The 15,111-nt window shown below is 54.8% G+C and overlaps 1 protein-coding gene across 1 annotated transcript in view; it reads left to right on the top strand.

The window, feature by feature from the left end:
- Positions 1-15,111, top strand: part of slc43a2 (solute carrier family 43 member 2) — a 35,973-nt gene that overhangs the window by 12,153 nt on the left and 8,709 nt on the right. The window contains exons 3-14 of the mRNA XM_033046376.1: positions 5,317-5,524; positions 5,761-5,816; positions 5,907-5,983; positions 8,894-8,986; positions 9,274-9,407; positions 10,070-10,269; positions 10,930-11,076; positions 11,883-11,894; positions 12,256-12,397; positions 13,177-13,303; positions 13,764-13,837; positions 14,895-15,080. Coding sequence (XP_032902267.1) covers positions 5,317-5,524; positions 5,761-5,816; positions 5,907-5,983; positions 8,894-8,986; positions 9,274-9,407; positions 10,070-10,269; positions 10,930-11,076; positions 11,883-11,894; positions 12,256-12,397; positions 13,177-13,303; positions 13,764-13,837; positions 14,895-15,080 — 1,456 coding nt within the window. The remainder of the gene's footprint in view (positions 1-5,316; positions 5,525-5,760; positions 5,817-5,906; positions 5,984-8,893; positions 8,987-9,273; positions 9,408-10,069; positions 10,270-10,929; positions 11,077-11,882; positions 11,895-12,255; positions 12,398-13,176; positions 13,304-13,763; positions 13,838-14,894; positions 15,081-15,111) is intronic.

Raw genomic sequence — 15,111 nt, forward strand, 5'->3', positions numbered from 1 at the left:
TGTGGAAAAAGTTACCCCCTAAAAAGTTACCTCTTAAAAATACTTCAAACAAAAAACATTGAAATCATACTTCTACAATGCACTATAACATGATTTTAATACATCAAATTTCAAAAAATCCCTACCTCCCACACCCTCCCCGCCCACTCGGTTGCTCCACTCCTTCACCGGGTACCCCCAAGGCCAGTGATCGCTCAGCCTCCCCACTTTCAAAAACGCTCCGTGGCCCCTGGTTCAGACAGAGAACACTGCCAGATGTGAGCGGGAAGCTGAGGCCATTTGTCCGTGATGTCTGGATCCCAATGCTCAGCGCTTCGTGTTTCGGAGTTGGCTAATGTTATTGATTTGTAATTAGCCTGATTTGTAATTAGTTGACAAAACCTTAATTTATTAATCCGGAATATCCAGGAAGATGGGATATGTGTAATATTAAAATTACATTCAAGTTGTCGGGCTGTCTGTCACAACATACAGCGCCGATAACCCATTATTTCCTTCAATTGAAAATTGGGAAGATAGCACTATTGTCATTTGCCACTCAACTATTATGTTTGTTTACCTCACTGACTATTTCTAACCTCCCCCCCCCCCCCCCCCACCAAATTCCTTTGACAGGTTGAATAGAAATGTCCCCAATCTCGTTGTTTTATTAATTGAACACGTAGATGAACATCCTCACGGAGTGTAATCAGATGGAAACTGATTCAGATGCGATGTTTAAGAGCTTGTTCAAAGAAGGGGCATATTTTAAAGGAGTGACAGAGATACTTGCAGGGGAATATGTGAGGAGGTTATTATTTGTCTTTAGTTTTAGCTTGAACCAGGACATCTGAAGATTCAAAGTTTAATATAGTAATTGTGCTGATACTGACTCCAACCAGCCACATAATGAATATCATCCATTCCGGAGGTTTTATTTTTCTGATGCCAATTAAACTTCACTTGGATTTCACTCACTTCAATGTAAAAGTAATTGGGAATGGGAAGCATTGGAACCTAAATTTGCCCTCGGTACATATTAACTGTAATATAATAATGTATGCATGTTGGTAGGTGCAATCAAAACAAAGATCTTTTTATCATTGTTGTGTTATGAATACCACAGAAAATATTATGTACTCTCAAGATCACATTTAATATAATAATATTGCTTAAATATATAGTTATTGGACTATAGCTGAGAGGAAGACAGCAAAATACTGAAAATATTGGGGGTGAAAATGACTTCAGGACAGTTTGTTAGGAAAATGAAGGAAATGATAACAGAATACTTATACAGTTGAGTGAGTATAATTTTATGGATGAGAAATTGTGTTCAACCAATTGATGACTTCTTTGACAAAGTAACTAGCATGTTAGATAACAAGGAGACCAAGGGATGTAGCAAATTTTGTTATATAAAATTTAGTCCGTGAAGTGCCCCATAAAAGATTACCACATTAGATAAGCACCTGTGGACTTGAACCAGGGGTCACAGTTTAAGAATAAAGGGTAGGCCAGTTGGGACTGAGATGAGGACAAACTTTCTTCACCTAAAGAGTTGTAAATCTGTGGAATTCTCTGCCACAGAAGACAGTGGAGGCCAATTCACTGGATGTTTTCAAGAGAGTTGCATTTAACTCTAGGGGCTAGCGAAATCAGGGGATATGGGGAAAAAAACGGGAAAGGGGTCCTGATTTTAGATGAACAGCCATGATCATATTGAATGGCACTGCTGGCTCGAAGGGCCGAATGGCCTATTCCTGCACCTATTTTCTATGTTTCTATGCTTGAGTATATGGCAATAAAACTCGACAACTTGATGTTGAAGCATTCATGCATGGTGGAGGTATAATGTAGTCATAGAGTGATACACAGTGTGAAAACAGGCCCTTCAACGCATCTTGCCCACACCCGCCAACATGTCCCAGCTACACTACCTGCTTTTGGTCCATATCCCTCCAAACCTGTCCTATCCATGTATCAGTCTAACTGTTTCTTAAATGTTGGGATGGTCCCTGCCTCAACTACCTCCTCGTGTATAGTTATTGGACTATAGCTGAGAGGAAGACAGCAAAATACTGAAAATATTGGGGGTGAAAATGACTTCAGGACAGTTTGTTAGGAAAATTAAGGAAATGGTAACAGAATACTTATACAACGGAGTGAGTGTAATTTTATGGATGAGAAATTGTGTTCAACCAATTGATGACTTGTTTGACAAAGTAACTAGCATGTTAGATAACAAGGAGGGCAAGGGATGTAGCAAATTTTGTTATACAAAATTTAGTCCGTGAAGTGCCCCATAAAAGATTACCGCATTAGATAAGCACCTGTGGACTTGAACATATTAGGTTAGGTCCAGGGAATCAGATATGAGGCTTTATGTGTGGGCCAGATATACTGTCAGTGCAGAGGGGCTAGGAGCAAGGCCAAGTGTGCATCCAGAGTCAAGGTCTGGAATAGTACCAGGCGTGCAGTCAAAGCTGGGACAATGGGAGTGTTCAGCACTGGGACCCTAAGCAGGTAAGCAGCTATGATCAGGGTAGAATAGGGGGGCAGGTGTAAGGCTGGACTCGGGGTCAGGAATAAGAGAAGGTATGCAACTGGAGTCAGGGTCAGGAGTATTACCAGGTCTGCAGTGAGACCCAGGTTGGTCAACATGGGCCAAGTGTTTGATTATAATCTGATTTCCATACATGAATATACTAAGATCATTCATGTGCTGCACCTGTTGACCAGAGCCTGGCTCTACTGTGGAATGTAATTAGGAATGTAATTTAGTCTAACCTTATTCATAGCTAATCCAATTTAAAGCATAAATATTGCATTCAAGTGTAAGTTAAAAGACTTGAAGCAGTATGGACCAACTTGCACAATTTCAAGCTCAAAAATGCAAACGTTCCGTACTAATGGGAGGGGGGAAACTCCCCTCCAACACGCACCCCCCCCCCCCCCCCACCTTGGTTGCTATGCTCCCTCGGGCCTGGTCTCTCGCAATTTCTCACTCCCACCTCTCACCCAATGTTGGCAGCCCTACTCTAAATCCAGACTGGCTTTGCATGATTAGTCTGTCCCTTTATGAAAGAAGGCTTAGACTGTCTGAGAATGGATTGCAATAACGTGCCCAATGGCCAAGCAGCCTGACAGCCAAACACGCTTTGGGAAACTCACAAAGTGCTTTGTCTGAGAGTTTTCTGCTGGAATGGCAGGCTGCAAGCTGGCTACGTGTGTGACGAGTCCAGCTCGCTTTAACACCGGCCTGGGATTCCTCGCTTTGCGTTGGGACAGGGGAGCAATCTGCAGCCAGTAGGTACTGAATAGGGAGGTGGGGACGGGGAGGGGGGGGACTATGAGGCAATATTACCGTACTGTGGGTCGGTGCTATAGCAATGTACGGATTTGCACAGCAAGATCCCACTAAAGTTCCCAACCCCCTTCCCCATCTGGCCCATCAACACTCACTCTGCATCTTCCCCCCTCCACCTCCCCATTACCTCCTTCTCCTTGTCTCCCCCGCCTTCTCCTTGCCTCTCCCTCTCTCCCCCTCTTCCCCAACACATCTCCCTCTCTCCCTCTCTTCCTCCCCCCACTCTCTTCACCCTGCTTTCTCCTTACATGCCCCTTCTCCCTCTCTCCCTCAACCCTCTCTCTCCCCCACCCTCCCTCTCCCCTCCCAGCCCTCCCTGTCCCCCCACCACTCTCTCTCTCTCCACCCACCCTCCCTCTCTCCCCCCCCCCCCCCCTCCTTGGTGTTGGGGTCCGAGACTCTGACTTTGGGTCAGCACCTTGTCAGCAGCAACTGGTGAAGGATGGGTCTGGCAATGGTCTGGGGTCAGGAGATGACCAGTCTACGACGGGGGTTGGGAGAGTTGGGGTCAGGGTGCGACCTTTCTGGGAAAGGTCACGAGATAGGGTCCAGACTGGGAAAGGTCAAGAGAGAGGGTAAAGTTTGGAAAGGTAACAAATCAAGCTGACCACGACCAGAAAGGCTGAAGTCGGGGCAAGAGGAGAGGTTTAGCATTGGGAGAACAAGAGAGCAGTTATGGGAAAGGTCAGTGGACAAAAATCCTTCAGAAAAGCAAATCTATGTTGCCAAGCAGATCTGGGCAATGCGAGAGGCAATTGGCTGTTATTTTTAGCAGCCGGGTGTTATTAGCTTTTATACGTCGACTTGTTTTCCAGCAGGAGCTGAGAACTTAAAGTTCAAGTGATGTGTTTTGGCTCGATGTGGATTGCCTCATCAGCAAATAACATGCTCCTCAGGTGAACAACAGTCATTAGAGAGTGGGTCACGGAACAGGCCTTCCGTCTGGGACAGGGAGACCGCTGGGGGGGAGAGAGGGAGATATGGAGCAGGGGAGAGAAGCACATGAGAGAGAGAGGGAGAGGGAGACACACGGGGAGAGGGGGAATGGGAGAGGGAGCGAGAGAGAGAGAGAGATACATAAGGAGAGACGGGGAGCGAAAGTGGGAGGGAGAGTGAGAGAGAGAGAAACAGACACACGGGGAGAGGAAGGGGAGAGGAAGGGGAGAGGGACATGGGGAGAGAAGGAGGGAGTTAGACAGACTGGGAGAGGGAGAGAGAGTCATGGGGAGGGAGGGAGAATGGCACAGAGAGGGAGAGGGGCTGAGAGCCTAATTCTAGCAGTGCTGACCTGTGAACCTCTTCCGGGGGTGTCAGCGCCCCTCAGTTTAGCAGGTTTGAGGTGGGAGCGAGGGAGAGAGGGGAGGGGGCATGATTGGTCAGTGTGACTGCGGTTCGGCCCTACAGAGGGAGTCTGTCTCCCAGAGCACCTCTGGGCCAGTGAACTAGTGCAGAGCAGCGATGGCTGACGCCACATCTGGACACAGCAGCCAGCCCCCCTCGCACAGCAAGATCCCACAGGCCACCCGCTGATAGTATCCAATCATTGCTTCATTGAGTATTGACACTGGTTCGGTGGAGTTTGCCGGGCACCGCGGCACCCACTCCCGCCTGGGCCAGGCTCCCTTGCCGCGCGGAAAGAAGGTTGGCCATTGACCACCTGGGTCAGACTGGATGAGGTCGGTGACCCGGGTCAGACCGGGGTGAGGCTGGCGTCCTGAGTGGGACAGATATCCCAGGGTGGATCGGGACTGGATGTCCCGGGTCAGACTGGGTGAGACGGGTTCTAACGGCACCGTTCACTCCACGGGGAGGCGCCGACTACGGGTGGGACCGATGTCCCGGTTTGTAACACTGTTCCCCACTCTCCACAGGGAACGGCACCAAGGGCAGGCAGCGGGGCCGGGTGGGATGGGATGGGATGGGTGTCTGGGTGTCCCTGTTTCAAACTCCACTCTCTCTGCCCACAGAGAATGCCACCAACAACAGTGCGCCGGGCAGCAACAGCACGGAGGCAGAGCTGGTGCTACGCATGAACGGCTGGCTGATCTGCAAAGACCAGGACGAGATGCTGAACCTGGCCTTCACCGTTGGCTCCTTCCTGCTCAGCGCCATCTCCCTGCCGCTCGGTATCGCCATGGACAAGTACGGGCCCCGCAAGTTGCGGCTCATCGGCAGGTAGGTCGGGGTACACGGCGGGGTGAGAGCACAGCGCGGCGCTCCCTCACCGTCCCTCCCACAGCGCGGCGCTCCCTCACCGCCCCTCCCACAGCGCGGCGCTCCCTCACCGCCCCTCCCACGACTAGAGTGTTGGCCGGGAAGGGGCGGTGGGGATGTGGGGAGGGGGGATCCCTGGCCTTGTGCGGTGCCGACTCCCTGTGGCAGCAGCTGCTGACTCTATGTTCCTCCTGCAGCACCTGCTTCGCTTTGTCCTGCCTGCTGATCGCCTACGGTGCCAGTAACCCTGACGGTGAGTCCCCCCCCCGTCCCCCCCTCTGATCCACCCTCTCCTCCACCCACCGCCTGGAGCTCCCTCTCACTCCCTCCCCTTCTCCCACAGAGCTCTCCGTCCTCATCTTCATCGCCCTCTCCCTCAACGGCTTTGGAGGCATGTGTATGACGTTCACCTCTCTCACGGTAAGCACGGGAAAGGCGCATTCAGCCAGGGGGGGGTAGATAACGGCGTGTATGGTCTATGTATGACCCCTTCCTGAAGGTGCCCAGGGTACAGTATCTGAAGATGTCCACACTCCCAGGCATAGTCCCTGAAGGTGATGTCTCGAGTCGAAGGGTCCCAACCCGAAACGTCACCCATCCATTTTCTCCAGGGATGCTGCCTAGGCCTCTATGTTACTCCAGCACTTTGTGTCTATCTGCAGTGTGTGCAATCATGCTGTGCTGTGGCCGACTGCCATGTGTTGGACTGAGCAGCGAGTGATTCTCATCAACGTTGTGATTTGGTCAGCGGGTGAAGGGATAGTATCTTTCCTTCACCCCCTCTTGCTCCCTCTCACTCCTTTCCCCCTGCTCATTTTCCTCATTCATTCTTTCCCCTTTGTTTTCCTGGCCCCTTTCTCCTCTCGAGTTCCATTCTCTCTCAGACCATTTCTCTCTTTCGTTGGAGACACAAGTATCTGCTGATGCTGTAATCTTGATCAGTCTGAAGAAGAGAACCGACCACAAAGAATTTCCCCCACAGACGTTGTCTGGCCCGCTTTGGTTTTGATCTCTCTTTCCTTTCGACCTTTTCTTTCCTGTGTGCTCTTTCTTCCCTCCCCCTCTCCCTCCCCCCCTCCCTCTCCCGTATTCTAGACTCACAGAGTTGATTGTCAGAAACAGGACCTTCAGCCCACTGCATCCATGCTGACCATTATGTAATCTACATTAATCCCATTTGCCTGCATTAGGAATATATCCTTCAATGACTTGCCTGTGTAATTGTCTGTCTAAATGCCTCGTAAACACAGTGACCATATAAGATTCCCCCAGTCAGTTCCAGACATCAACCACTCTGTGTAAATAAACTACCCTTCAGAACCCCGTTAAAACCCCTTTCTCCCACCGTAAACCCATGCCCTTGTGTTTTTCACACCACTACCACAGGAAGAATACTTGACTATCTTCCCAGTCTATACCTCTCATTATACAGCGTTGACTATCCAATCTCTCCCCATCGCTAAAATCCTCCAATCCAGACAACATCCTGGCGAATGTCCTCGACACCCTCTCCAGCACAAACACCAAACGCCCGTGTTAGTGAAGTTGCAACATAACGTCCCAACTTGAATATTCTCTGCCCCGAACCTTCACTGCCCTATCGACCTGTGTTACCACTTTGTGGGAACTATGGACTTGTATCCCAAGGTATCTCTGTTCATCACTGTTCCTTATTGCTCTACTATTTACGGTCTATCTCCTACTGTTATCAGCCTTCTCAAAGGTACACCACGTAATACCTGTCAGGATTAAATTCCATCTGCCAACCCAAGCCCATCGCTCCACCCAACTTCCCACCTGATCTACACCCTGCTGTCTCCTTCGACAACCTTCCTCGCTACCCACAACACCACCAAGTTGTGCCATCCACAATGTTGCCTGATCATGGAGGGATATGGACCAAATGCCAGCAGGTGGGACTAGTGTGGCTGGGACATGTTGGCCGGTGTGGGAGAGTTGGGCTGAAGGGCTTGTTTCCACACTGTATCACTCTACGGCTCCATGACTCTTATCACACCACCTCCATTCACAGTTGGTGCAAATCACGAGCTGCAATTGTCCCAGCACCGATCCTAGCTGTACATTAGTCACAGATTATCAATCAGTGAAGCATCCTTCCACCCCTGCCTTCTGCCTCCTAGAATGACACAAAGTGCCGGAGTAACTCAGCGGATCAGGCAGTGTCTCTGGAGAGCATGGATAAGGGACGACTTGGGTCGGGACCCTTCTTCTGACTGAACCAAAAGGTCACCTATCCATGTTCTCCAGGGATGCTGCCTGACCCACTGAGTCACTCCAGCATTTTGCTTCTTTTCTTGGTAAATCAGCATCTGCAGTTCCTTGAATTTACCCTCTGTCTCCTGATGGTATTGGTTTATTATTGTCACGTGTACTGGGGTACAGTGTAAAACCTTTGTTTGAGTGCTGTACAGTCTAACTAGAACATTCCATACATGACTACAATCAGGTCATACACACGTACAAAGAGTATAGTGTTAAAGCATTGTAGTGTTACTCTCTCTCTTCCACATTCTCTCTCTCTCTCTCTCTCTCTCTCTTCCACATTCTCTCTCTCTCTCTCTCTTCCACATTCTCTCTCTTCCACATTCTCTCTCTTCCACATTCTCTCTCTTCCACATTCTCTCTCTCTCTCTTCCACATTCTCTCTCTCTCTCTCTCTCTCTCTCTCTCTCTCTCTCATCTCTCTAACATTCTCTCTCTGGTGCTGACTCGCTGCCTTGCCGTCTCTCCCTGTCCCCCTCCGCCAGTGGACTTTCACCTGTGCCTGTGATTGATGGAGTGGAGGAGATGTGTGAGTGTGTTGACACAGTGATTGTGGTTACTAACCCTGCAGTGTCCAGCTGTCCCCACGCTCCCCGTCAGCAAAATCCTCGCTCCGTACTTTTCCATCCCACTCACCTGGAATGCCAGGTGGAAAATTCTCACCCTCGGACGTGATACACACCCCTGGAACGAGCATGGGGGCTACAGTCATGTTAGACCTCACCTGCCTGTTCATGTCTGACCCTCTCTCCCCACTGCTAGTTCCTGTGTCTTCCTCTCACTCTGTTCCCTTCTCAGCGGGTCAGGCAGCATCTCTGGTGAAAAAGAATGGGTGACATTTTGGGTCGGAACCCATCAAGACGTCACCTTCAGCAAACTGTACCCCAGGGAGAGTGGGCACCTCCATGGACTGTACCCTGACGCCAGGCTCTGCGTATATGGTCGGGGGGAAGTGGGATGGGTGGCGGGGGGGGGCAGTGGGGAGTTAAAGGGGTGGGGGAGTATTTCCAGTCTCCGGCTCTCTACTGACGATGATTGGTCCCACAGTTACCGAACATGTTTGGAGACCTGAGGTCCACCTTCATCGCCCTGATGATCGGATCCTATGCATCATCAGCTGTGACCTTCCCCGGCATCAAGGTGAGGGGGCAGGCAGAGTCCCCTGTGGGAGGGATGGGGGGGAGGGGTGAGGGGGTGGGATGTGGGGAGAGAAGGGGGAGGTGGGGAGGGAAGGAGAGGGGGAGTTGGGGAGGGGGAGGGTGGGGGGACATGAGGGCGGAGTGGGGGAAGAAGGGGAGTTAGGGAGGGTGGTTGGAGAGGGGGAGGACAGGGTGGGGAGGTCAGGGCAGGGTAGGGGGAGAGAGGGTGTGGTGTTTGGGGTCAGGGTACGAGTGGGAGGGATAGTTAATGGAGCCGTGTTCCTGCAGGTGATCTATGACCTGGGGGCGCCATTTATCACCATCCTGACGGTGTGGGCGGCTTGCGGGGGTCTGGTCTTTGTCAACTGCCTCCTCAACTGGCCCCTGGAGCCTTTCCCCGGCCCAGAGGATATGGACTACACGTGAGTGCCTCAGCTCCCCCCCCCCCCCCCCCCACCACACCACAGACCCCCCTCCTCAATACCCCTTCCCCCACCGCCCCAGCTCCACACCGCGGAACGATGGGACCCCATTAACACCCCTTCCAGACCACCTTCCCCACCCCATCCCCTCCTCAATACCCCTTCCCCACCCCACCCCCTCCCCATTACCCCCCACACCACTGACAGAAGGGAACCCCCCCCAAGCGCCCCACCCCCCACAACGGCCTCGCAATTCAGCAGAAGCTCTGGTACATGGACCTTGCACCCCCCACCACACCCCCATCCCCCGACCCTCCCTCCCCCCCGCCCCCCCCAGGAATACCTGGCATGGGTCTGAATTTAACATCCCCCCCCCTCTCCCCAGGAGCTGCCAACCATTCATTTCCCTACCCCCCTCTACACCCCCCCCCCTCCCTCTCCAACCCCCCCCCCCCCATCTCCGAATACCCTTCAAACTCTTGCCCCTCCATGGTGTCCTCTCCCCCCCCAACCCTCACTCATAATCCCTCCCCCTCCCCCTCTGTTTCCCCCTCCCTCTCACCCTCTCCTCTGTCTCCCTCTGTCTCTCTCACAACTTCTCCCCCCTTCCCCCTTCCCCCTCCCCCTCCCTCTCACTAACCCCCCACCTGTTGCTGCCACAGTGTGAAGATCAAGTTCAGCTGGCTAGGATTTGACCACAAGATCACGGGCAAGCAGTTCTACCGCCAGGTGACGACGGTGGGCCGGCGGCTGAGCCTGGGCAACACCATGAAGCCGCAGGAGCAGCTTTGTGTGCAGGACGGCAACAAGCTCTGCCTCTCCACCGTCGACCTGGAAGTCAAGTGCCAGAGCCAGGAGAAAGGTGTGTTAGTGCAAACACCGGCCCGGGACCCTCCTGCCCCTGGGGGACTGGGGGCCCTCTGTCCACTGGGGGCCCTCTGGCCATTGACCAGTAACTACTCACCGTGGGGGGCAGCAGGATGGAGGGGCGGGGGGTCGGAGGGGTCAAGGCTCAGAGGGTCCGTGGAGGTTCAGTGACTGGTGGCTGGTCCAGGGTCTGAGGGGCAGCTTGGAAACCTGGTGGTGGGAGGGTCTGTGTTGGGGGGGGGGTCTGTGTTGGGGGGGGAGGGTCTGCGTTGGGGAGGGGTGTCTGCGTTGGGGAGGGGTGTCTGCGTTGGGGGGGGGTGTCTGCGTTGGGGGGGGGGTCTGTGTTGGGGGGGTCTGCGTTGGGGGGGGGGGTCTGTGTTGGGGGGGGGGTCTGTGTTGGGGGGGGGTGTCCTGCGTTGGGGGGGGGGAGGGTCTGCGTTGGGGGGGGGAGGGTCTGCGTTGGGGGGGGGTCTGCGTTGGGGGGGGATGTCTGCGTTGGGGGGGAGGGTCTGCGTTGGGGGGGTGCCTGCGTTGGGGGGGAGTCTGTGTTGGGGGGGGGAGGGTCTGTGTTGGGGGGTGACTGTGTTGGGGAGGGTCTGTATTGGGCGGATCTTGTGACACGTGTGTGGGGCTGCCCTGCCCGTTTGTTTTGCAGATTCCACCTCGTTCATGCAGAGCATCTTCAGCCCCATCTACATGCTGAGCCTGGTCACCATGTGCGTCACGCAGCTCCGCCTCATCTTCTACATGGGCGCCATGAACAACATCCTGGAGTACCTGGTGGATGGAGACATTATCACCGGTCAGTGCACGGGGTAGACATCAACGCCGGTCAACGGGGGACGGAGTGGGAGGAGGAGAAGGCCCAGGTCTGGGTCAGTGGGTGCTGAGCTCCAGCTGCTGGGATCACGTCCCAGCTGCTTCCTGTTTTGCTTCCTGTTTTACACAGGGCGCGTGATGCTGACTGCAGCAGCCCAGCCACAGAGCCCAGAGCCTGGCCAATGCCACCCAACCCCCATCTCCTACCACGTCATTAGCTCTGACAGTGGTCGGGCACCAACTGGCCCCACTCTGGGAGCAGAATGTTCCACACTGCCAGGGACACAAACACTCCCATACTCTCCCACCATAGCCAACCCTATGATGCCAGCCATTCCCATTCCCTCCCATTTTGATCCAAAGCACAGTATTCCAGTCAGTTCTCCAGTCAGTGGAGAGGGGGAGGGTGGGTTGGAGTGGAGGGTGTGAGGGGAGGGTGGGTTGGGGAGCAGGGTGTGGAGGGTGTGAGGGGAGGGGGGGGGGGACTTGGCCAGATCCTTCCTCGTGATTCTCTGCTTCCTCAGCTGACGATACCTCTTGTTTCCCGGCGTCCGCAGATCCCGTCTGCGAGACCCTCTCTATGGGCTGCTCTTCACCGCTGGAGCAATGTCTGTCTCTGCTAACGTACCTTCTCTCCTCTCTCTTTTCCTGCCTCTCTCTTCCCATCTTCCCTGTTGCTGCTCACTCTTCCTCCCCCTCCCCCCCCCCTCCCCCCCTCTCCCCCATCCCCCCCTCTCCCCCTCCTCCCTACGATGCTGCTGCTGCTCTCTCTGACCTTCACTGTTGCAGAGATGGAGACGGGTAAGGGTCCGTGCTGTGGGAGGGGGGTTCTAACTGGGTGGGGGGGGCGGTGGTCTCGGTGAGCTGGGGCTAACTGTGGATGGATGCGGATGACTATGGCAGTGTGGGTCGGACCCCTGACTAACCTGTGTTGGGGTGGGCTCAAGGGGTAGCACCCAGGGTAAGTGGGAGGGAGACGGCGCTGTGACAGGGGCGGTGAGGGAGGGGCGGTGAGGGAGGGGCAGTGAGAGAGTGCACCTCTGTGGGAGAGGTTGGATTGCACTGTGCCCAGTCCCACTGCTATGGTTGGGGGAGGGGGGAGGAGTCGGAGTGCTATTGCCGTGTGCTGACCCACCCTCTGACCACTCTCTCCCCCCCACAGTCAGCATGTACTCCTCCATCTTCGGGGTGCTGCAGCTGCTGTGTCTGATGACAGCCCCGGTCATCGGCTACATCATGGACTGGAAGCTGAGGGACTGTGAGGACAGCAACTCGCAGGACAAGGACAGCAACAGCAGCAACACGTCAGTAGACCAGAGGGGGGGGGGTGTGTGCGTGTGGGCGTGTGTGCGTGCGTGTGCGTGTGTGCGCGTGTGTGTGTGCGTGTAAGGGTATGTGTGTATGTCTGAGAGTGTAATGTGTAAACATAGAAACATAGGTGCAGGAGTAGGCCATTCGGCCCTTCGAGCCTGCACCGCCATTCAATATGATCATGGCTGATCATCCAACTCAGTATCCTGTACCTGCCTTCTCTCCATACCCTCTGATCCCCTTAGCCACAAGGGCCGCATCTAACTCCCTCTTAAATATAGCCAATGATCTGGCCTCAACTACATTCTGTGGCAGAGAATTCCAGAGATTCACCACTCTCTGTGTGAAAGGATGTATGTGTGAGGGTGTGTACAAGTGTGTGTGCGTGTAAGGGTGTGGGTGTGAGGTGATGTGTGGAGTGTGGGACAGGGTTTGGGGGAGATGAATGGTGACCAGAGTGTGAGGGGGTTGTGAGGTGGTAGGCTGGGAAAAGGGGGGGGGGGGGGGGGGGAGAGGAGTGAGGGGGTGGTCCAGGGAGAGATGATGTTGGGCAGTGAGTAAGGGGGATATGGGGAGAGCGGGAGGAGAGGGCGGTGTGAGTGGGTGGGCCAAGGGAGGGGGGCTTTGCTCCGAGCGGGGGTCCTGGCTGTGGTCGGGGGGTGGGGGGGGGTGTGAGGCGGCAGGGGGGGTGGGGTCTGGGGGGACTGGGGTGAATGGGGGGTTGTCGGCTGCAGGCCATGCTGAGGCTGGGTGTGTGTGTGTGTGTGTCCAGGCCGGTGGGGGGGAAGCGTGACCGTAAGGTGCAGAAGATCACCAACGCCACACGGGCCTTCGCCTTCACCAACGTGCTGCTGGTGGGCTTCGGTATCACCTGCCTGATCCCCAACCTGCCCCTACAGGTACCAACCACGCTGTGGGAGGGGCATTGAGGGAGGGGGGGGTGAGGGAGTGGGAGGGGGGGGGTGTGGGAGGGGGGGGGGGGGGTGTGGGAGGGGGGGGGGGGTGAGGGGGTGGTGGGCGGGGCTGTGGGAGGGGGGGGGGGTGGGAGGGGGGGGGGTGTGGGAGGGGGGGGGGGTGTGGAGGGGGGGGGTGGGGGGGGGGGGGTGTGGGAGGGGGAGGGGGTGGGAGGGGGGGGGTGTGGGAGGGGGGGGTGTGGAGGAGGGGGGGTGTGGGAGGAGGGGGGGGTGTGGGGGGGGGGGTGTGGGAGGGGGGGGGGCGGTGAGGGGGAGGGGCAGTGTGGGAGGGGGGAGTGTGGGAGGGGGGGTGGGTGTGGGAGTGACAGGGATTGAGGGGTGAGTTGGGGTGAAGGTGAGTGGATGATGAACCCTCTCTCTCTCTCTGTGTCTCTCTCTCCCACAGATCCTCTCCTTCATTCTCCACACCATCGTCCGTGGCTTCATCCACTCGGCAGTGGGGGGGCTGTACGCCGCCGTGTAAGTGACAGCTCCTCAACCCCCCCCTCTACGGGGCAGCTCCCCCCGCACCACCAGAGATCCCACATACCTCACCTCAGGGTGGAGAGGGGCTGCATTGGAGGCAGGGCTGTGTGAGGTGTTGCAGGGGGCTGCAGTACTGGGGAGTGTTGTCGGGGCTGTGTGTGGTGGTGTGTTGTAGGGTCTGTGTAAGGGCTGGGTGTGGGGGAGTGTTGTGCGGCTGAGTGATGGACTGGGCTACATCCACAACTGTGCGATTTCTTGCGGCCTTGGGGCAGAGCTGTACACAAACTGAGCTGGAACACATCAGGATCGGATGCTTTCTACGCTGCATCTGTAGAAGTTGGTGAGAGTCGTTGGAGAAATGCCTCCAAGGAAGTTCAGTTTAGTTTAGTTGATTGTCACGTGTATCGAGGTACAGTGAAAAGCTTTTGTTGCGTGCTGATTACAATCGAGCCATTCAAGGCTAAGTTGGTTCAACACTTCTCCAATGACTCTCACCAACTTCTACAGATGCATCAGTATGTTTACATGATAAAGGGAATAACTTTATCACAAGGTGAAGCCAGTAAAGTCCAATCAAATCAGTAAAAAATCAGTAAAGTCTGAAGAAGGGTTTCGGCCCGAAACGTTGCCTATTTCCTTCGCTCCATAGATGCTACTGCACCCGCTGAGTTTCTCCAGCTTTTTTGTGTACCTTCGATTTTCCAGCATCTGCAGTTCCTTCTTAAACACTAAATGCTGAGGAGATTCTGGCTCAATCCAGACCCATGGGCCAGTCACAGAATGAGGGGCCCTTGGACAGTGTCAAGCTGTGCCAACCCTGCCCTCTGGTGGCGGAGGTAGGAACTGCCAGACAATCCCCGGAGACACTGGATGCCCCAGTGAGCAGTGCCCCTTGTTTATTGCAGGCTGGGGCCAGTTGATCTCCAGTCAGAGAGGGGATGGAGGGAGACGGGGAGAGGACCAGCACAAAGTTGGATCAGCCTTGGTGGGGTAGGTTGGAGAGGTGGAGTGGCCCATTCCTGATGTGTGTGTGTCTGTCGCTCCGTCACAGGTACCCGTCCACGCAGTTCGGCAGCTTGACGGGTATGCAGTCCCTCGTCAGCGCTCTCTTCGCCCTGCTGCAGCAACCCCTCTTCCTGGCAATGATGGGGCCACTGCAGGGAGATCCTCTCTGGGTAAGGAACACAGTGAAGCCCCCTCTACACCCCAGGCCGGGTGTGTCTGAGTTGGGGCATCTGTCTCAACATCATCCAATGTCCTTTCTGTCG

Source organism: Amblyraja radiata, chromosome 28, assembly GCF_010909765.2.
Source record: "Amblyraja radiata isolate CabotCenter1 chromosome 28, sAmbRad1.1.pri, whole genome shotgun sequence".
NCBI classification, from domain to species: Eukaryota; Metazoa; Chordata; class Chondrichthyes; order Rajiformes; family Rajidae; genus Amblyraja; species Amblyraja radiata.